The 21,409-nt window shown below is 41.3% G+C and overlaps 1 protein-coding gene across 1 annotated transcript; it reads right to left on the minus strand.

Moving 5' to 3' along the window:
* Positions 1 to 1,380: 1,380 nt before the first annotated feature.
* On the minus strand, positions 1,381 to 21,284 carry LCMT1 (leucine carboxyl methyltransferase 1). The gene is made up of 11 exons (XM_042828046.1): positions 21,169 to 21,284; positions 20,140 to 20,231; positions 19,097 to 19,218; positions 18,061 to 18,137; positions 17,344 to 17,405; positions 8,901 to 9,003; positions 7,376 to 7,496; positions 6,534 to 6,635; positions 5,977 to 6,068; positions 4,259 to 4,356; positions 1,381 to 2,272 (listed from the first exon to the last, which is right to left on the minus strand). The coding sequence occupies exons 1-11, from the start codon at positions 21,264 to 21,266 to the stop codon at positions 2,250 to 2,252; spliced, it is 990 nt and encodes a 329-aa protein (XP_042683980.1). The 5' UTR covers positions 21,267 to 21,284; the 3' UTR covers positions 1,381 to 2,249.
* Positions 21,285 to 21,409: the final 125 nt, after the last annotated feature.

Here is a 21,409-nt window from a genome sequence, read left to right on the forward strand (position 1 = left end):
TGCTTATTATAGCAACTGCAGATATAGTCCTACACTGGCAGTGTTTCAAATAATGTTTTATCCATACAACTTTGCCCTTCTAACTGATAAACTTGTCTTCTGGCAATATCAGTGTGCTGTTTTTACCCAAACACAAGGTTTCAGTACCCACTTTGCAGCTCTTTGGAGGCCAATTTCTTGCACTGTCCTTCTGAAGGGGCAGACTCCAAAAAACCCATTACACACTGGTGTTCCAGCCAGACAAATGCCCACTCCACACATTGCCACACACACAAACTCAGGAGAAATTGCACTCTGAAGATGGACACAATCATGATCCTTTTACCTTTCCCCCATTTAGCAAAGCAGTAAATTTGAAGGACTCTGATCTGATTAAGACAAATTCATAGATGGTTGTTGAACTTGGCTCCTTGGGTTGATGTTAGGCTGACAGAGCAATTGCACAGTGGGAACAAAAGAAATTTCAAAACCTCTAAGTAAAAACAGTGCGAAAACAGAAGACAAAAAGCTGCAGGCCGTGAAAAGCAGCAGGCTGACTGTCCCCTGCTTCACTGGAAACAGAAGTGCTCATAAGGAAGTCTACTTCCCCAATCTACAGAGCAGGCAGCAGCAATGGAAAAAATAGATCACTCAGTGGCAAATCCTGTAGTCTCTGGTTGTAGCTGCTATGCACAAAAAGGAACTGTGATAGCAAGGCAAGAAAAAGAGACATACCTTTCTGGGCTCCTGCATTGGCAGAGAGAAAAGGTCAACACTAATGCAGACCAGGGCAGCCTGCATGCGCCTCTCAACAGGAGGGGTACAGCTAAGCTCCAACAAAAAGCACAGGCATAAGCATGCTGTTGAGATTGTTATCTTAGAAGCAAAGGTTTTGAGTTCCTCTCATTGCTGCACAAAGGATCCATCTCTTCTCTTTGGGGAATGAGTTCAAGTGAATACTTTGCAAAGACTGAGATGAGTGTTAACCAAATACTGCATTTCTGTGCCTTGTCACTTGAGAACTTGGCATGAAACAAACATAACAGTAGGAACAGCCTCTAGTTCCTAGTGACTGAAACTGGTACTTGATTCCGCAATGAGAGCAAAGTGAAAGCCATTTCTTTTTTCTACTTCTGTTCCCTTGAAATTGTCTTTTTTTTTTTTAAAAAAAAAGAAAAAAACCAACCACCCCAATAACCTCCTTTGCTTGTTCATCCATCCAAACCCATATCAACTATATCCCAACAGATACGTTTACTCTACAGGAAGTTGCATAGAGTACAAAAATCATTTTATTGCAGTGACTTTTAATAAAATGCTCTTGTTGAAGCACTTGCCAAAGGCAAAATGCAGTCAAACCAGAAATGAATAGGTAATTTCTAATAAATAAGACAGTAGGCACATTATAAATATTAAACATTTATTATTATTCTTCTCAGAAGGTAGCAGGATTCAATTCCAAACAGTAGGAAGGTGGGTTAGGGGTTTTTTTTTGTTACTAAATGGATTTTGCTCATTTCTTTTAAGGGGAAAAGAAAGAAAAAGAGACTGCTGTAAAAATACTGGAGTGCAAGTATAGTTTACTTCCTTTCTCACCACAACCATCCCCATGCTGAACTGCCAAGCTGAGCCCTTCCCAGCTAAATAAAGTCTAATTTAATCATGGACCCTTTCCCTCTTTCACTCTTCCCAATAAGGGGCAGACCAAGCATAGTGACAGCCTTGTAGCAATAGTAAAAGCCTGGAGAAAGCTTACAGGTTGACACTTCCTAAGAGTTAAACCCAAACAGAAAGAAAATTAACAAAACTAACCTTCATGATCAGCCGTGCACAGTGCAAAGAGAAATCCACTAATGCAGTTCAACATATTTTTCCAGCTTCCTATCACAAATACAGTTTACACATCCACAAGGAGATGAAAGTGAAGAATATAATCCAAGAACACTCACAGTTTTAAACTGAGGAAGGTGAGCCTTTAAACAGGAATTACAGTCATCTTACAAAAGCCTGTCATTATACACATATCCAGGAATGAGAAGCGAATCTTGCTTCATAACAGCTGCTTAAAATGGGCAAAAAAATTCAAACTACCAAAAGCCAACAGGACAGTCAACATCAGCAGCACCTGTCACCTTCTTCACTGGCACTGCTTACACAGATGAGCAGACTGAACTCGGCACATGCACAGCCCCATCATTTCTGTGACCTTGTCTCAAGAAGAAGGCAGCAGCTGTGGCTTCTGGACCCACGGCTTCCCTTGAGCAAGTACATCAGAAGGTGATGTCTGCAAGACCTGAAGGAAAGAATGATGGTGTGGGGGAGGAAATAAGCATCAATTCTTATGCCACCCATATTTCATTACTGAGATAGTTAGACACAGAAAGAGGGATGCTTTCAGATTATTACTATTTGAAAAACCAAACAAAATACAAATACAAAGGACCTGGTGGTAGGAAAAGAATCAGAAAGTGCAGATCAACTCTCTTCCAAGCTCTTTTTTTTTTTTTTTCAGCAGTTCAGCAATTGATCTGAATAATTCAATCTGAAGCAGTACTGACATTGTGACAAAAGGAGCAATACAGACTGCAGACAGAAGTAAGGATCTGTCCATAGAATTAACAAGAGAAAGATGGGGAAAGGACCATTAATGGGGACACTGATTTTACACTGGATAAAGAAAAAGTAGCTTAAACTGAGACATATCCAAGTATTACACATTTGATTATCTCAGAGTTGTCAGAGTTGTCTTTTCTGACTTCTAAGATATTGCAGCATTTAACCTCAGTATCCAAAATTGTCCTGAATACTACTTTAATCAGAAAAGAAATTTATGCTGGTGATCCCAAGAATGCTGACTACTATGAGTAGGTGAACATCTTGGACAGCAGACACTCCAAGCTGAGATCTGTTATTACAGTAATGGGATACTGTACATCTAGCTTTACCAGATGTTTTAGTGCTCAGTTTGGTTAAGGAATACCCACAACATCAGCAGAGATTTCATCTATTCACAATTAATGAGGAAAAGCAAAATAAATTGTTATTGAATACCACTTTGTCAGGAGCAAGGGAGGGGCAGAAAAGGAAAGAAAAAACAGATGTGAACTGGAAGCCATATCAGTTTTCTGGAAATACTGGAGTCCCAGATACTGCAGACAGAACTAGAGAGACTCGAGTGCAATAGAGTTGCCTTCCAAGCTTTGGACAAATAATGGCTGCAGACACCCATTCTTCACCTGAACTACAATTCGTTTTCATTTTACTATTTCTTCAACAGCACAAGCAACATGAATAATGTTACATAAAGTTGAAATTCCAGGGGAGATACAATTTTAAGAACAACAACAACAACAAAAAGTTAAATTTGGAGGGTTTCTTTTCCCCCAAAGAATGGAAATCTTCAGCCTTAAATGGATGTAAATGGTGACAGTGCAGAAGAAGCCTGGGCTAAGTAACAAAATGTATTTTTATGTTGTCAGGACACCATGATTTTATATACCATGTGCCCATATGGTACTTTACATACTTACAATTTGTAATCCTTTCAATTAGCACTGATAGTGTAAAGCAGTTATTTAAAGCAACCCATACGGCATCTTCCAGTGTAAAATAAATCATAGAATGGCTTCGGTTGGAGAAGACCTTAAAGACACCCAGTTCCAACCCCGTGCCATGGGCAGGGCTGCCCCTGTCCCAGCTCAGGATGTCCAAGGCCCCATCCAGCCTGGCCTTGAACGCCTCCAGAGATGAAGCACCCACTGCCTCTGGGCAATCTGCTCCAGCACCTCACCACACTGACTGAAAGAATTTCTTCTGGACATCTAGCCTAAATCATCCCTCTTCTAGTTTAAAGCCATTACCCCTTTTCTGACTGCTATCAGAATGTAAAAAGGCAATCCCCTCCTGCTTATGAACTCCCTTTAAATATTAAAAAAAAAAATAAAATAAAATAAAAAAATCACACTGAGGTCTCCCCAGAGCCTCCTCTTCTCCAACCTAAACAAGACTAACTCCCTCAGCTCTTCTTCATAGGACAGGTGCTCTCTAACTCCCCAATACCAGACAGGCTTCCAGTTAGGCAATTCAGATGGCTATACAAATCTCCCAGAAGGCTGGGGAGAAACAGTCTCCACCCAGGAGGTGTTCACAGCCTCAGAGAAACAGACCCCATTTTCCAGCTACACAATACATCTATCATAGGACTGGTACAAGGAGTCCCAGTCTCTCCATGTAAAATGTCAGTGTGCAGGGTTACTTCTGAGATGTTGGGGAACATTACCCAGATTACTGTTGTCTTTTGAGGCCCAGCAGATGCAGTAGTGCTGCATTAGTTGTTCAAAGAGTTCTTTTTCATCCAAGAATTCAAGTTCTTCTATTCTGTGGAAACAAAATAAAACTTGTGATTAAACTGAAGTCTCAGTGTAGTTTATAATGTACACTTTTTCACTCTTACAGCATGAAAGATATAATTCAGAGTAGTTATATTTGCAGTAAATTAATACAGATATTTGTCCATAACGATGATACCATCACTCCTAACCTTTGTTGCCAATGTACAAGACAAATGATCAAAAAGGTATTTTTAACTTCCACACACAGAAATTTAATGTTTCAGGATTAAACTGTGTAATTTCTCAGGAATATCAGTGTTTTTCCTCAAAGCCTTTTTACTCTGTGCATCTGGTCTTGCTGGACTTATGTAGCACAGCCTAAGAGAAGGAGATTTATCTCAAGCAAAGGATTAACAGCTAACAGCAGAAGATAGGATTTTCTCCAGACAATCACAACAAGTCCATATCATGTCTCGGTGAGTGATGGGTACACCAGTGCAGTTCCTAACAACTCTCCCACATGAGCTCATGACAAAGCACAAACCAAATGGTGCATACAAAATGTGAGGATTTTTTTTTCCTAAAATGGTCCCTACCAAAGATTCTTGAAGTAAGATCTTTTTTGAAGTAAGATTTTGTGTTTTCCACTTCGCCCAAGCGAGAAAACTTCTCTCAAGCTGTCCTTGTTCAAAAAAGTTTAATATGGCATATTCTGCTCTCACTTCAGATTACATGAATATCAAAAGCATTTATTTTTCTTGGTAGAAATTTAGAATGGCTGCTAGTGTGGATTAAATGTGACTGAGGGCAGACTGTTCCTAAATACACTTACCAAGGTGCACGTGCTGCAGAACTGTAGGTAAAGATTCCTATAAATTGAAAGTATTATTTGCCATGTATTAATACTGAGGAACAGATTACATAACCTACTCATTGGCACCTGGATCCAGTGGAAAGAGCTAAACTGATAAAACAGTCAAAAACACTGTAAAAAAGTACAAACTACATCTTTCCAGAAGCACCATATGGCACAAGCTCAGTCACCATTCCCATTTAAACAACCTATGATTTTCAGTCTCACCTGCTCAGTCCCATGCTTTCAGTAATCCATATATATGAATGTTAATGAATTACTTGTAGCAACTCACACTTCATACTATGTACCTAAAGTTAATAACATAATGCCAGGCACACCTTTCTGTTGCTCTTTGCTTGCATTGTACATAGGTCCTAGCAATAAATTACCATGGCTCGTTACCTAAATCCTCTGTCGGGGAAGAGGAAGAACAAATGCAGCCATTTTCTACTGACTTGTAGTAGAAGGAACATAAGGCAAGTAATCTTATGTATGCCTACAAGACTGGAGCAAACACACAGATGTTGTCTCCACCTTGAGAACATGAAGAATGGATGCCTGCTCTATTCTAAGGCCCCATCCCACCCATTTAGTGTTGTTGAGGCTGGATGTTCATCACAGAAAACACAAGCATTCTCCTTAAGGTTCTGCAAAAACTTCAAGCTCAAACATATTCTGCCAAGCTAGTAGCACCTACATGAAGCTTCTCCTCTGATTTGCGAGATAATCCCATACTAAGTATTGACAAGAGCAATCTTGGAAATGGTGTCTGAAGATGACTATTGACTGCAAGCAAGCTATCAGCAATACCTTTTGACATCAGCCTGTGGCAAGAAGCTGTACACTTTCATCATATCAATGGCACGTGCATTTTCCCATCCATTTAACAGCAGTCGTTCCTTCTGCAAAATAAACGAGGAGTGTTTACAGAAGACACGAGGAAGAGACAGCAGAAAACAGTTCTTCCCCTAAGGATTCTGTAGGGCAACTACTTGACCTGTTAGAGAAGACTATAACTGCTCTTCATATAAGCATTTGCTGCAAACCTCTACGGAGGCATGGCAGTGGGTTAGATGGAGCTGCACTCTGATCTACTGCAGCTTTTGTACAACTGCAGAAACTAAGTGGTATTCAGCAAGCATGACATTAACAGCAGGGAACTGTTATACTGTGGTCAGGAAAGGATTTCACAGAATGGCTTAAGTTGGAGGGGACCTTAAAAACCATCCAGTAGGTAAATCATTTCCAGTAGGTAGCAGCTGCCCCAGACCTGCTTTAGTCACTGCTCTGGGCCTTACAGTGCACACACTGCATTATCAGATTCATCTGTTCTCATATCAAACAGGCAGAGCTGCGCACCCTATTACCTGAGATTCTAAGGATCTGCAGACTTCCACTCCAGCCAGGTTACACTGTCGTCTCTGCAAGTTCTCAATCATGATCTGTCCGAACCGATCTGCCATATTCACCTCAGGTAGAGAATGAGACAAAAGTGTTCCGCCTTCCGAAAAGAACATCATCGCAGTGAAAAGCAGTAACTTGGTTAAACTCTAGCTGTCTGTCATAAAATGTACAGGATAACTTACAACAATTACATTCTTACATTGGGTCTCATTCCACACTGGCACACCCTCCTCAGCCACATCACGTTTACAAGTCAAGTGCTTTTTTGATGATGGCAATGTATGTCTCTTTCAGGCACATGGACTGTGCACCGAAAACTGACTCTGCTTTAAATTGTTTATGACTCACATGAGCTCTCTGGTAGTAATTTATAACATGGAAGTTATATATAACATGGAAGTCCTGTTCCTCACTTCTGGAACCCCCCAGATTCCCTCAGCAATATTGACATTGATTGAATTTTTGCTCTACTAATTCTCTAATGCTATAAACTCACAGGCAACATGCAGCATTGCTTCATTTACCGCTATCTTATCCAAACCAATATTCTATGGCTCACCCACATAAGGATTAAGCCTAACTGTTTTGGTTCAGTATAGTTTAGCAAATCATCCTTCAGAACAGACATATATTCTTTGCAATGAGATAACAGATCTACAAGATAAAACTCATTACCAAAGAACTTCAGCAGAACCTGTTGTCTGTAGAAAAGAATATGGCCTATTCTTACTTTACAAACAATTCCCACCTCTGAGAGCAATTTTTATGTCAATAATGCAGTTCAGAAATGCCATTTTTGTTTTACCTGCTCATAATTTATAAACATCGCCACTGGAAAAGTGCTCGCCGCCCACTGTAAAAGATTTGCAGATTGTTGTGGAGTCATGTAAACCAGCACACACTCTGCTACCAGAAGTGTTGGCAAACTTCAAAATAGAAAAAAGAGAACTATTTGTAGCAAAAGAACAAGAATCATAAGCAGGCAATTCATGCTCCCCAAAATTCTTAACAGAGCTCTGCTATTATGAACCTGACACTTCAGAATGAATGAAATCACTTTGTTAAGTTGACAAGAAATGAGTTTTCTGGCAGCTGACAAATTAATTACAGGGGCCTCCCCTGGTTCCAGAATGGAGATGTTAGGAAACTCTCCTTTCAGTTAGATGTGCAACATGCTGAAGAAGTATCCTTTAAGCCACCTCTGAGCTGGGATGGCATGAACCATAGCACACATTAAAATTCATTTTGGGGAGAACCATACCCTGCACACACACAGTCCACTCTATTTTAAGATATTAGTAAAACTAGGAATAAATTACGGACAAAAAAAGATTTTTAAAAAAGTTCTAAGAATTATAATTAGACAAATTGGTTCCATGTAAGTAAAAAGAGTGACACGTACTATTATCTAACAAAATGCAATCTACACTTTGCACTTTGTCTCTTCCCCCTCCATCCACAAAAAAAAAACCCAACACATCACCAAAATAGACAGCTACATGAGTAATTTTGCTCAGAATTGGAGAGTTTTCTTTTAATTGGGAAAAAGAAAAGTCGCTAGAAGCAGGAGAACCTCCTCAAGGAACAGCAATATAAACAAGGCGAGATTTCAGAAGATGAAAATGTAAAGATTTAAATGGCAGTTTGATGCATTCTGCTTCCCCATATGCTCTCTCCCACCCAGCCAGATAGCCACTATTTATATATATTATATTTGAAAAGTATGTCCATCATCTGCTTTAAAAACTTAAATCCTGCCACTTCTAGAAGCCTAATGCTTGAGCAAAATGTCAAACGTTAGCTTCCAGAGTTAAGTTCTCAAAGGATTCCATAGCAATCTCTTTCCCAAAAGGTCTAGAGAACAGTACAAGCTTTAAGCAGAGGCAATATAAAATGATTACAAAGACAAAATTCTAAAATGATTTAATACTGACAGAATTCTTCTTCATTTTACCAGCTAATGCTCCCAGAAATCCTGACTCACACACCTAGAACAACAGTGGTGGAAGACATCCACTTATCAAGGTACTCCCATTAGTCAGCATTAAAAGACTCCACTCCTCAGAAAAAGTTCATGACATACTGATGCACAGGTGACAAAAAAGCAGTGTGCAGGATGGAAGCACCAGCCCTGCAGCAGCAGCAGCTTTGGCTCACTCAGGCTGGGTCTGCACAGTGTCTTCTGCTCAAAGGACTTGGGAAAAGGTAACCATGGAAATAGCACAGTGGGAACTGGATGCAGAAACTTTATGTCCAAGCCTAACTTTGCACTCACCAGCCTGCTCTGTAAGCCCTTGCCAAAAACCCGCACAGAAATAACAAAGTCTTACTGTACATCCAGTTTGTGTTTCTTTAGCTTTTCCTCTAGATCCGATGAGAAGCGAAGATCCGCTCCCACTATGGAGTATCGGCTGGAGTCTAAGCTGTGGGAATCTGCAAGTTCACAGTTTTCAGAGACCAACAGTAACAAAAAACAGACATGCTGAAATTATAAATTAAAAAACCATGCAGGAACACACGAAGTCAAAACTCAGTTTGTTATACCTAGCAATTAACTGCAAACTCTTCTTTTAAGAACATTAATTTCCCTCATAATGGACTGTTGGGGTTTTCAGATTTTGCTGTGTTAGCATCAGACTGCAGAACACCTGGTCCTGTGCTCTGCAGCCAGGACAATGCTGAGAGGTTATCCCATCTGTTACCATGGTTTCAAGGAAAGCAGAGAGGAAAGAAAGAATGTGAAGATTCAAGGCAAGGTTTTTGTTTTCTTTTTAAATCACCCAATACACTTTTTATGTACATCTCCAATCTAAACTGAAAAACTAAAGTAACAATGTCCCAAAAACTAACAAGATATAGTTATACAAATTAGCAATACATAGAACTATATAACACAGGTGAGTATCAGAAACAGGTTTTAGGGTCAGAAGTTATTTGAGGCCCCCTGTATGACGCAGCAACAGTATCACGTGTGCAGAGTCAAAATACAGACAGTTTGTGATGCATATATTCACCCTGGGGCACAGCAGGCAGCAAGCTTCCAAATTGTTTCCCCATATTAAGGAGGAAGAAATCCTAAAGCCTAAATACACTTTGCTACAGAGCAGAACTGTCAGGAGGCCAACAGAATTACTGACAGCAGGATGCGCTCACTGCTGACAATCAGTTGCAATCAGTTGAGCTACACAAGACCAGACCCTACAGAACACGTTTTACAAGTACAGTATCTAACCCACTTAAAGACATAAAGTTCTGTGGGAATGTAACAGATTGCTCTTTCATGATTTAACTCAAGAACTGTACTACTGGAGGGAAGACGTGAGGGCAGAACAGCACATAATTTTTCCCTCCTACTGTGTGCATGTGACAATCAGAGCAAGCAGTAAAATAAGCAAGCTAGACGGGGTGGGGGGAACAATGTGAGAGTTTGGAACAGTCTTGTAATGGACACTCATTGGCCATCTGCAGCATGGGCACAGCTCCTGGGACCCCACAGCAGGCACACAGTCCTGAGCAATGACACAGGAACAGATGTCATGTGCTGGGTGAAGAGAAAGAGTGAAGTGACTGAGGAGAGGGGATAAAGGAGGTTTTGCACTTTGGGAAGAAAAAAAATGATGGAAAAAAAATACCATGCAGTTCATTACACTAAGCACTACATCAAACCCTCCAGAAGGATCTCCATGTGGTTTTCAAGTGACCAGCTCTGGAAATGGCTCCTGTAAGTCACAGTGGTGTTTTCCAGCAGCAGTTCTGAACAGGGACAGGGAATGGTTTGTGCAGAGTTACAGGGGAGTGGGAAAGGTTGTGCAGCAAGTGATTCAACATTTTCAGTCAAGGCTTTTCTCCATGTGCATGTTCTGTAATAGCTTTACTGCTTCCCACACCCTTCTATTTAAGTTATTATCAAGGCCATGATAATGGTACCAAAAAAAAAAAAAAAAAACCCTCCACACACAGGAAAGTACTTATATAGTGACTTGTGTGCTGCCTGGAGACACAGCAAAGTACGCGTCAGCCATCACAACCAGTATGGAATTGATGCAATCTTCTTGTCCAGCTTCACTGACTTGGGCACACCAGTATATTAACGATGACCAAAAATAAACTGCAAAAATTTTGAAGTGCTCCAATAATGGAAACACCACAAACATTTCATCAGAGGCAGAAATAAACGTTTTCCGCACACACCACGTTGATTTGAGAATTTCTATCACTGAAGAGCAAGAAAGAGCAAAACCTCCCACATTTTAGGTTAAAGCTGTCCTTTACAACTGCTCAAATTTCAGCACAATTGCTGACAATGAGCAAATTCAGTGTCAGTCATGCCTTGGCAGGGTAAGAGAGGGGATGGCCATGAACTGGCTGCTTCCCAGTGCAAAGCTGTATGGACAAGTGAAATAACAGCCAGCAAGACACAGCCTGCTTATTTCAAGTTACCTACCAGAGGAAAAAATAATAAAATAATTTACAAAACCAACGGCAGAAGGAAAAACAAACAAGCAGGTTTCCTTATAGGCAATTTGGCTCAGGAGAAATATTTCTTACATCGAAGCTAAGCATACTCAGTGCTTAGGAACATCTTTGAGAACACACAGGACTCCCTACAACAAAAACTTCTAAAAGGCCAAGAAAGCTGATGAGGAACGGATTCTCTTCAAAAGCCTTCTGCTCCAAACGCAGACACTACTTCTATTTCCAGTGTCTGGGCTGCCTTGCTCCTCTCTGGTCCATTCAAACAGAATGTACTTGTTTCTCCACACGTTTTCCTGCCAGCTTCCCTCAAATCTCCATTGATGGCTGTTGGCAAACACAACCGCAGATGAAAAGTGAAGAAGAGCTGCACACACATTATATGAAAGCTGATACAATTGCTAGAAGTTGTGCATTTGAAATGTATCCGAGAGCATCTCATTAAATATCTTCAGAATTCACACATGTCAACATTTACAAGCAATACTTTAATCTCAGAGGAATTCTCATGGAAGGATACAGAATTTGCATAGTTTGCACAAGTCAACTTTAAAATGAAAAAAGGCAAAAGGAAATAAAAGTTTGAGGAAAGAATTTAAGGCAAACCTCTAAAATTCCTCATAAGATTTCTTCTACTTTCGGCCTAGGTATGGTATAAAAAAAATTAAAAAATCAAGTCAAAGAGATGAAGATATCAAACGCAACCAGGGAAAAATACTTCAACAAAATCAGTCTGACAGCTGCTCCATCATTTCACATAGAGGTGGCAATGACAGCTGATGATGGCTGGCACTGCCACTGTTCCCAGCCTGGAGGCCAAAAGTCAAAGCACAGTCATAGGCGCCTGAGAAAATAATGTGATCCTACTTCATGGTCTTTGGCACCAATTTCTGTTTTACTTTATGTTTTACAAGCATAGCTTGATGTTCTAAATATGAGTATTTAGAAATAGCTGTCATTCTGAACAAACAGCATTGCTGCAAATGCATTGTAAAATACCTACCTGCAGAGTAACTGAAAAAGGAAAATGAAATCAAAACTCAGCCTGGTAGGACAGGGACATCATCTCTATTTTTTTTTTTCTTATGCAAAAATCTTTTTTTCTTTTAACTGAATCAAACAGTTGGTGTTCTTAGAAAAACAAACTATTTTTCTTCCTTCATTATAATCTTGCTCCTTGAAACATCAGCACAAGAACCAGAAGCAAAGGAAAGCAGAATGAGAATGGGAAGGGCTTCCTGTAACAAGCACACCGTGGCTGGAAGTGTGGATCTGCCTGGGGGTAGCGAGGCCCTACAGAGGGATCTGGACAGGCTGGAGAGCTGGGCTGAAGCCAATGGGATGAGTTTCAACAAGGCCAAATGCCGGGTCCTGCACTTCGGCCACAACAACCCCAGGCGACGCTACAGGCTTGGGGCGGTGTGGCTGGAGGACGGCGTAGAGGAAATGGACCTGGGGGTATTGATTGATGCTCGGCTGAATATGAACCGACAGTGTGCCCAGGTGGCCAAGAAGGCCAATGGCATCCTGGCTTGCATCAGAAACAGTGTTGCAAGCAGGAGCAGAGAGGTGATTGTTCCCTTGTATTCAGCACTGGTGAGGCCGCACCTCGAGTACTGTGTCCAGTTTTGGGCCCCTCACTGCAAGAAAGATATTGAGGCCCTGGAACATGTTCAAAGGAGGGCAACAAAGCTGGTGAGGGGTCTGGAACACAGGCCATATGAGGAGAGGCTGAAGGAGCTGGGAATGTTCAGCCTGGAGAAGAGGAGGCTCAGGGGAGACCTCATTGCTCTCTATAACTTCCTGAAGGGAGGTTGTAGTGAGCTGGGGGTCGGCCTCTTCTCTCGTGTCATTAGTGATAGGACCAGGGGGAATGGCTTCAAGCTACGGCAGGGGAGATTCAGGCTGGACATGAGGAAGTATTACTTTTCAGAAAGGGTGGTCAGGCACTGGAACGGACTGCCCAGGGAGGTGGTGGAGTCACCGAGCCTGGGGGTGTTCAAGGAAAGGCTGGATGTTGTGTTGAGGGACATGGTTTAGTAGGAGCTATTGGGAATAGGTGAACGGTTGGACTGGGTGATCTTTTAGGTCTTTTCCAACCTTGGTGATTCTATGATTCTATGATTCTATGTGCATTCTGTCCTAGAGGAGATATTGTCCCCAAAACCAAAACAGTTCATATGAAAGGCTTCCTTTTTGTCACTGTCCTACATGTCATCTCCCTTATAAGCTCCACATCCCTTGTTTTTGAACAAAGAAGGCCACCTCACTGTGACTCAGGCCACTGTCCTAATGCTGGCAGAGCCCCAGTGGTGTTTGGTGGCTGAATCCATGGAAAGTCTCATATTCCAGGCACTCATTCCCAGTATCTCATCATAGCTTTGCTGCATAGTTGACTGGTCTCACTCTTTCCTACAGCATGGAATTATCTGACAGTTTTCTCTGTGATGCTCACATTCAACATATTCAATTGTGTAGATTGTCTTGTACTTTCCTGAAACTAAGCTGTGCAAAATATCAGATTCAGACTTCATTTGGGAAACATCAGGGAAGAGAGAGGAGAAAGAAAACCAACCCCATGACTGCAACCCACCCCGTGACCCAAAGGCTCCTTTCAGCCTCACGTATAGATAACATAAGCACGCACAGATACATTTTTCCTGATCATATCACTCAAACGTACAGTTTCCACGACTTTTGGCATGGAACTAACAATACAAGTGGCTGGAATTTAAATGTCATTGCACTCACAGAATGTCAGTAAGATTTGTTTCTACTTGTCTTTTGACCTCTCCACGATAAAGCTTCCCTTCAAAGAACCACGCTACCAGTAAATAAATGTCCTGCTTTATGATGGCCAGACACTCACTCCCTACCTTAAATTGTCCATTGAATCAGCACTGCTCAAAGTTACAGCCACAGGTGCATAGAACACAGCATCACAGCACAGCACTTCCTCTACTACAAGCATTCAGAACTCTCTAAATCAAAAAGTTCATGAGTGACACAAAGGTAACAGTTCATCGAAGTACAGTTTGTACCTGAAAGGCAACAAAGGTAGAGCTTCCTGATGCTCACAACTGCATTATAAACCAGATAGCAACACTGAACTCAGGAAGCTATTTAACCTGTCACTGCCACAACTATGTCATATTACTGCACAAATTCACTGCTTCTCCCTGGAGATCTAACATTGCTTTGTAAAAGACAGAGCTATTCAATGACAAGTGTCATCTTGTTGCATTGAAGAGCAGAGGCCATAAATATCTACACACGAACTGCAAGCCTTGCTGCCACTTTTTCGCTCGAACAAAAAGGAGAAAACAAATGTTGCCCTGAAGCCAAGAAAGTTGCCTGTTAGCACTGCTTCCAAAAATGAAAACACTTACTGCAAGGAAAAAAACTCAGTATAAGAATCACTTCAGTGGATATTATAGGAACTCAAGAAATAAATTCCAAAGCAATTAAACAAGTTGTTCCTTGTGCACAAGAGACAGTAGTGTGGACCTGATTTAAGAGGGGAAAAAAAAAAAAACCACCAACCCCAAAACCACCAAATCCAAGATTCTAAAATGCTAAGCAATAACTAGCATTTTACTGTCTGGAAGCACTGCTTCATTATGCCCCATTATAATTGCTGACAGATGACACTTTGAGAACACTGAATTTTTCTAACAGCTCTATTAGGTCACACCAAAGGTCCATCCCACACAGCGCCCTGCCTCCCACAGACACCAGCAGCCACTATTTAGGGAAGAGACAAAAAGAGGCCAAGCACCTGCTACTAATATTGCTGTTTTCTATCCTTTTCCCTAAACATTCTTAAGTTTGATTGGGATTTCTGGACCATTACTGGACCAACACTTTCATTTTATAAGCATTATACATATTATGACATGCACATCTTGTACTTCAGTAGCAATGATCAGCCAGAAGCCTCCCATTTCCACGTGAGGCACAAACTACTCCTTCCACCCATGTGCATCACTTTATATTCATCTGCATTGAATTTTATCAGCAAGTCACTAATTTCACAAGATTCTTCTGCAGTTTTTTACCACTCTGAAGAGTTTGGTCTTGCCAACAAGCTGCCACTTCGTATTCATTCTATCCTCCCAATTGTTTCTTAGCATTGAATAATATCCGCCAGATTTCCACCTCCCTCTACAATGAGAGTTAACCACATATGCCTACTCTTCATCCCCAGCTCTTTAGAGAGAACCATTCCTTCCCCCCCACAACAACAAAATTTTGCTGGCAAACTTTGGTAAATAACTTTGTTAATATGCACTTTTAAAATCCAATTATATTAGTAATTGGATGCCCTTCTCTACTACATTCATTAGCTCCAGTAAGTTTCTGAAGCATAACCTACCTTTACAAAAGCCACGTTAACTATTTCTCGACACATTACATCATTCTGGGGTTTCACTGTCTGTTGGAGTTCCTACTAACTTGTCCAGTAGAGGCATCAGTCCTACTGGTTTGCAGCTCCCTGAATTGGGCTCATAGAGACCAATGGAGCCCATTTGAGTCTCAGCTGCCATCTTCCAGTTCTCAGGTACTAAGACAATTTTAAAATGAGAAGGCACACACCAGCTAGTAGCTGAGTGATTTCATTGACAAGTTCCTTTAGAACTGTTGAGAAGTCTTTAGGGCCATACAAGATTCATCTGACTATTTCATTTGTCTCTGTATGTCCTCTTCTGGTGGTACTTCCACAGGAAGCAGTTCTATTAATATGTCCTTAAAAAAAGAGTTCCCAGAGGGATTTCACACAAGCTTATCTATGGTTTTTGTGTGCCACAGCAGACTTCCAGCACCTCCAAAGACCCAGACACTGGGCTACAACCCAAATGTCTCAGCACAGTACAGCCTACACCAACTTAGCCACACAAATTCTGACACTAAGGCATCCAACACCCAGCACTGGGAAAGAACAAGATGAACAGCTTTAAAGAAATAAGCCAGTCCAGTAGATTCAGCAGTGATACACTAATTGAAGTTTACTGCTACGAATTGTTAATTAGAAGCTTTTGATTGGAATACATGCAACTTGATGACTTTACAATTGTTCTGCTGTACTAGAGGTATCTACAGAGCTATTCAGTTACACAAACACTATTGAACCATTCTGATCTACTTCATATTACTGCATTTTCAGGAGTGCTTATGCAGCATGTCTATTGTATCACATGGTTGTATGGTCTCCCTCTGAAACTCAGCAGTACTTAGAAGCTGTTTTTCTGAGACAGGCACACAGGGCTTTCATCTTTTTAGACCTGAATGAAAAGTAGAGAACTCTGATATACAGATGTCATTTAAAGATTCAGTAAGTTACAAATTACAAATCCCCCATATGCAGTAATAGGGCATGCGGGGCACATACAAATATGTACAGTCTACTCAGTGTGACAGCACTCTGATCCAAGTTCAGGCACTAAACAGACCTCAGATGAGCACCCACACCAAGTCGCTGGCAGGATAAGCACATCCTCTCACTCTCTTGAGGGCCCCTTTGAGCCCTCCAGACCCTCAGCTAGAACAGTGCTCACAAAAATCACACGCAGATTTAACTACAACAGGAAATACACAACCTCAGATTCACAGTTACGCTTGCTAACACAAACTAGTTGACACTGCAGGTGCAGATAACTTGTCTTCCTCCTAAAGAGTCCAGAACAAATAACTACAGCGCACTATCTACAATTTGGGCGCCACAAAGGTTACTCAGAAGAATCTATTTTTTCCCCATAAGAAAAGAAATGTTTACATTAAACTCTTGGCACAACACTACAAGTCTGTAAGCTAAGACAATACGAGCACATAATACCATCTGAGTCTAATATCCTCTTTTAAAATACTGAAACATAACAAGCAGCACTGGCTCTTAAGAAATAACTTCGTAAAATACATTTGGTGGAGTCACAGAAGTAACACAAAGACTTGTGCTCTTAATGAGATTGAAAGACAGAGGAAAGCACTCATTTTAATCAAGCACACATGACTATCATTAGCATTCTTTTTTTCTGTGACAGAGTGAAACATAAGTTAAGCCACATACAAGAAAGAAAAAACTTTCTAGCAGGATAAAACCTTTTCAAAAGACAATATTTCTAACATGACACAGAGCAAATGGGCATGATTCTGTAAGAGAAGAAATAAGCCTCTTTTCCCTCCCAATTCTCTGTCCAAACAGCACTTCAAACATTAAAAGCCTGCCCACATATCAGAACAAAGTGATCAGAAAAGTTTTAAAAGTGCTGCAGTACATTGCGACTTATTTTAAAGATGACTCACCTATTAGAAGAGAGTCCCCTGAATGGGTTTCTATGATTGGTTTTGACAGGGGAGGTTTTGATCTGTGGGAAGAAGGAAGAAGCAGCTCTGAGCAGTTAAGCTTGTTTAACTATGTGCTTCCAAAAAAATTTTTCTTTCAAACACATGTGAAGGACAAGAGAATATCTCTGCCCTCTACTGGAAAGAAAAGTGCTTGCAGATTAGACTTATAATATGCTGCAGTTGAGTTTCATACCCACCAACTCCTACAATTCTGAGATAACTCTTTCAAGACAAATCTAGACACTTCCCTAAAGTATTCCCCGTAAAACTTATTTATTCAAATAATATTCAAGTACTGTATCAGCTAACTCCTCTCTATAACTTGACATGCAAATCTGAAAGTTTCCTTCCGTATTTAGCTGGAAGAGAAAGAGACTTAATTGCCCCCAGTCACCCTGAGACTCGCTCTGTCTACTGTACTTTAGACAATTGAGAATTAAGTCAGTGTGCCTTCCTACAGCTTTCACATAGTGACTTCCCCAGATTGAAACAGTGACAGAATAATCTCTTCTGTAGGACTTAGCTTGAATAATCAAACCTTTATTCTAAATCACAGAGTGTGAAGGACTCCTTTGAAGAGAGATGGAATAATTAAAACTCATAGCTCGTAATTCATTACATTTTGCTGAATTACATATGCAGTCCTACACAGGTTAACATGAGCCTTACACTTACTTTATATTATGTATTTTTCTTGCAACTATCATTGGAAAATCCACTTCAAAGTATTTTCTAGGGAGAAGATTTTCATCCTGAGAATTGGATTAAGACAATAGAGTTAGGAACACCTACATAACAAGAAGATACAGCCTTAAGTCCCAAGCAGTTTTGTTTCAGTTTACATTGGCATTGTTAACAACAGTATATTTAAACACACAACTTAAAAAATAGAAGTTGAGAATCATTAAAATATTCTCTAGGAATCAAACAAAATATTTAACATTTTTAGGTAAGACACCCTGGACACCGGAGTGGTATTGATTCGAGTTAATAAAAGTTGAAACAATCTCATATTCACAGAGCTTTCACAGAAGTGTATGTCAGAAGAAAAGCTTTGCATCTCAGAAAGAACTTTTCCCTTCCACTGAGTGTAACATATATACTCGTGACCATGCAAAATGCAACTGGCCTCTTCTAGCTTTCCTTGAAAAAACAAGATTTAGTGTAAGCCAGTAAGTAACAATTACACAGCATCTGAATATTCTGAATACTATCACACAGTATAAGAATCATGAATTATCATCAACTATGTAAATGCACGCAGATACATAATATTTGTGTCTATAATCTCACATTCACATAAATACACATAATTCAGAAATGAGTAAAACAGCATGCACAGCACTCTACCTCTATAACATACTTGTGTTCCAATATATAACTAGAATGGTGAAACCCCATGCTTAAAGATGACAGTAAGATGTGAAGTTCCTGAAAGTCCACTAGAGGTCAGCTTCATGTCACACATTTTTTTCGGGAAGGTCAGTGAAAAACTCTCTCCTCATGCACTGCAGTTTAAAGACACCTAATTCTAAACAAGCTGAGAATAAAGTAAACCACCCCAGCAGTCTGCTGACGTACACAGCCTCACAGCACACCTCCACATTGTGCTACAGAAAGCAGTACTGATAAGCGCTCACAGAAGAGTGCTTCAAACATCCACACAAATCTCTGCCTTCAGCTGAGCACTTTCCTCTCAGCTATCACTCACCTTTAATCTCCAGAACAAGGTATCCATGCCAGCACCAAGATTAACAATCTGACAGTTGCACTCGGTCTTCTTTAAAAAAGCCTCAAGCAGATAACTGACACCCTGAACACGAGCATAATAGCCTATTAACAAAGAAAAGTTTATATTTTTAAATTACTATTTTAGTATAATACTGAATGCTTAATACTCAATTTTTTTAAGCAACTTTGGAAACTCTTTGTCTACTTAAAAATATACTACTTTAGAAGAAGAATACACTCTTTCACAAACGTTATTATTTTTTCCTGTTACTATCTTACCCAATGTAAGGAAAAAAAAAAAGTGTAATTCCTTGGGTACATGAAGAACAGACCAAATTAATTCAAGCTGTTGAGCACACTGAACTCTTGCAGAGACCAGAACTGACCCACACTGCTGTCCCCACTCAAGCAGTGATTTGATTGCTTTGTACAGAGTACTGCACATTAACCAAGACATAGGGATACCCTATTCGGAATACAGAAAACAAATAATAAGAACTTCAATAATAAGAAAAGCTATTAAGAAGCTCACACAGCGAGTAATGTTAACACAGAGTGTATATATCTTACTTTTACATACACCCTATGCTCCAAACACGTAGCGTACAGAAATTAAGACCAGAATGCTTCAATATTTGTAACACCGCAACATGATGGCAGGACAGCAATAAGAGCATAGTAGCAAACTCCCAGACTGTAGAAGTAAGGAAATGCTCAAATACAGCAATCTTGGACACAGAAGCAAAGGAAAGAACCAGCTTACCCTCAGGTTCACAGGGATCTCCAGCAAGAGGCCCTTACCTCCACTGCCAACCCTTAAATGAGGTCTGGGAAGGAGTGGACCCTGGCTCCACCCCTTTTGCTCACACAGGTGCATTGCATGTATCTGAGCTCCCATGGGTTGGCTCTGCCTTCTCACCAGGTGCTCAATCACCATTTCAGGTGATAACTTAGCATTTCCACTATAAGGGACACTTAAAACATACTTGTACTGTCCTCATCCATGCTTATTTGCTGACTTGCCTCTGTTGATTTCAGGTGCTTTTCTTTCTTTGGCTTGCCTCACAAAATACTGGATGTAAGGGTCCTTCCAATAGCCGACGCTTACAGCAAACCTGCCCAGCAGAGGAAGAAAAATTAAAAGTTATGAATTAAGGTCATCAAAGTAGTCTTCAAAAGATAACCAAGCTTCAGAGGAGACTCTCTGACCTGCATGCCTACATGCAGACAAGGTTTAAGAAGTCTACCAAATGTATGCAAGTATAGGAAGTTGCAGGATGCCCAGTTAAAAATTCTGGCTGTTCCTAAACGCGTAAGTATCTTTTCAATGGCCTTTGCACTACCTGATGAACTTACACAAGACCCCAGTTCCAAATATTTCTGAGAACGCAGCAAAAAAGGATACATGTCTAAAAAGTCCCCTAAGCGGTGCAGACAACTTTTGTACATTTATACACTGCAAACTGTTTACATTTATTCTCGAGCTTCTACGTTCCACTTTAACGCAGCCAACAACACCATTCTGTTCTAATACAGCTTTCTGACCTCATAGCCAGGCAGGTTAACTCTCCAACACCCCTCCCTGGCATTACCTCAGTACCAAAGGAAATAAGTGACAGCAACACCTGAATTAAACTCAAGACCGCGCATAAGAGGGCAACAAGCCCATCATCCCCTGCACACATCCTCGGGAAGAGACCACATAAAGAGCTCTGAACAACACTGAGACGTTTGTCCCGAGTTTTGCACGTCGCTGACATTTTCGGCTCTTGCTGTAAGGACAGCTCTAATTATCGGCAACCCTAATTATCGCTGATGGTACCTTACAAACAGGTTCTAAGATGAAAGCAGGTCAGGGCCGGGAGCTGACAGCAGCACTGCCCACAGTAGGCCCTCGCAGCCAATACCCGCCCGCTCACACCACAGCCCTCAACGTTCCCCGATCCCTTTTCCTTCCCGATCCCGCTGCTCTCACACAGCCAGCACCGGGCAGGCCATCGCCTCGCTGACGCCCCACGCCCGGCCCTGCTGCCCCCACCCCTCAGCCATTACCGTTTGCAGACGGATGCGTCCTCGCACGTGCCCCGGACCGCCTCATCCGCCTCGTCCAGGCCGGCAGCGGGCAGCTGATCGCGAGCGGCGGTCGCCATAGAGGGCGCGAGGCTCACCCGCCCGCCACTGCCGCCACCACCCTGCGGCACGCCCCCCGCCGCTTCCCATTGGGCGGCCTGCACGAGGCGGTGCGCCGGAGCTCGGCGGTGCGCCGTCACGATTGGCTCACGGCTTCGCCCAT

Source organism: Centrocercus urophasianus, unplaced genomic scaffold, assembly GCF_019232065.1.
Source record: "Centrocercus urophasianus isolate 14NV4802_14NV808 unplaced genomic scaffold, USGS_Curo_1.0 seq_29, whole genome shotgun sequence".
Lineage (NCBI taxonomy): Eukaryota > Metazoa > Chordata > Aves > Galliformes > Phasianidae > Centrocercus > Centrocercus urophasianus.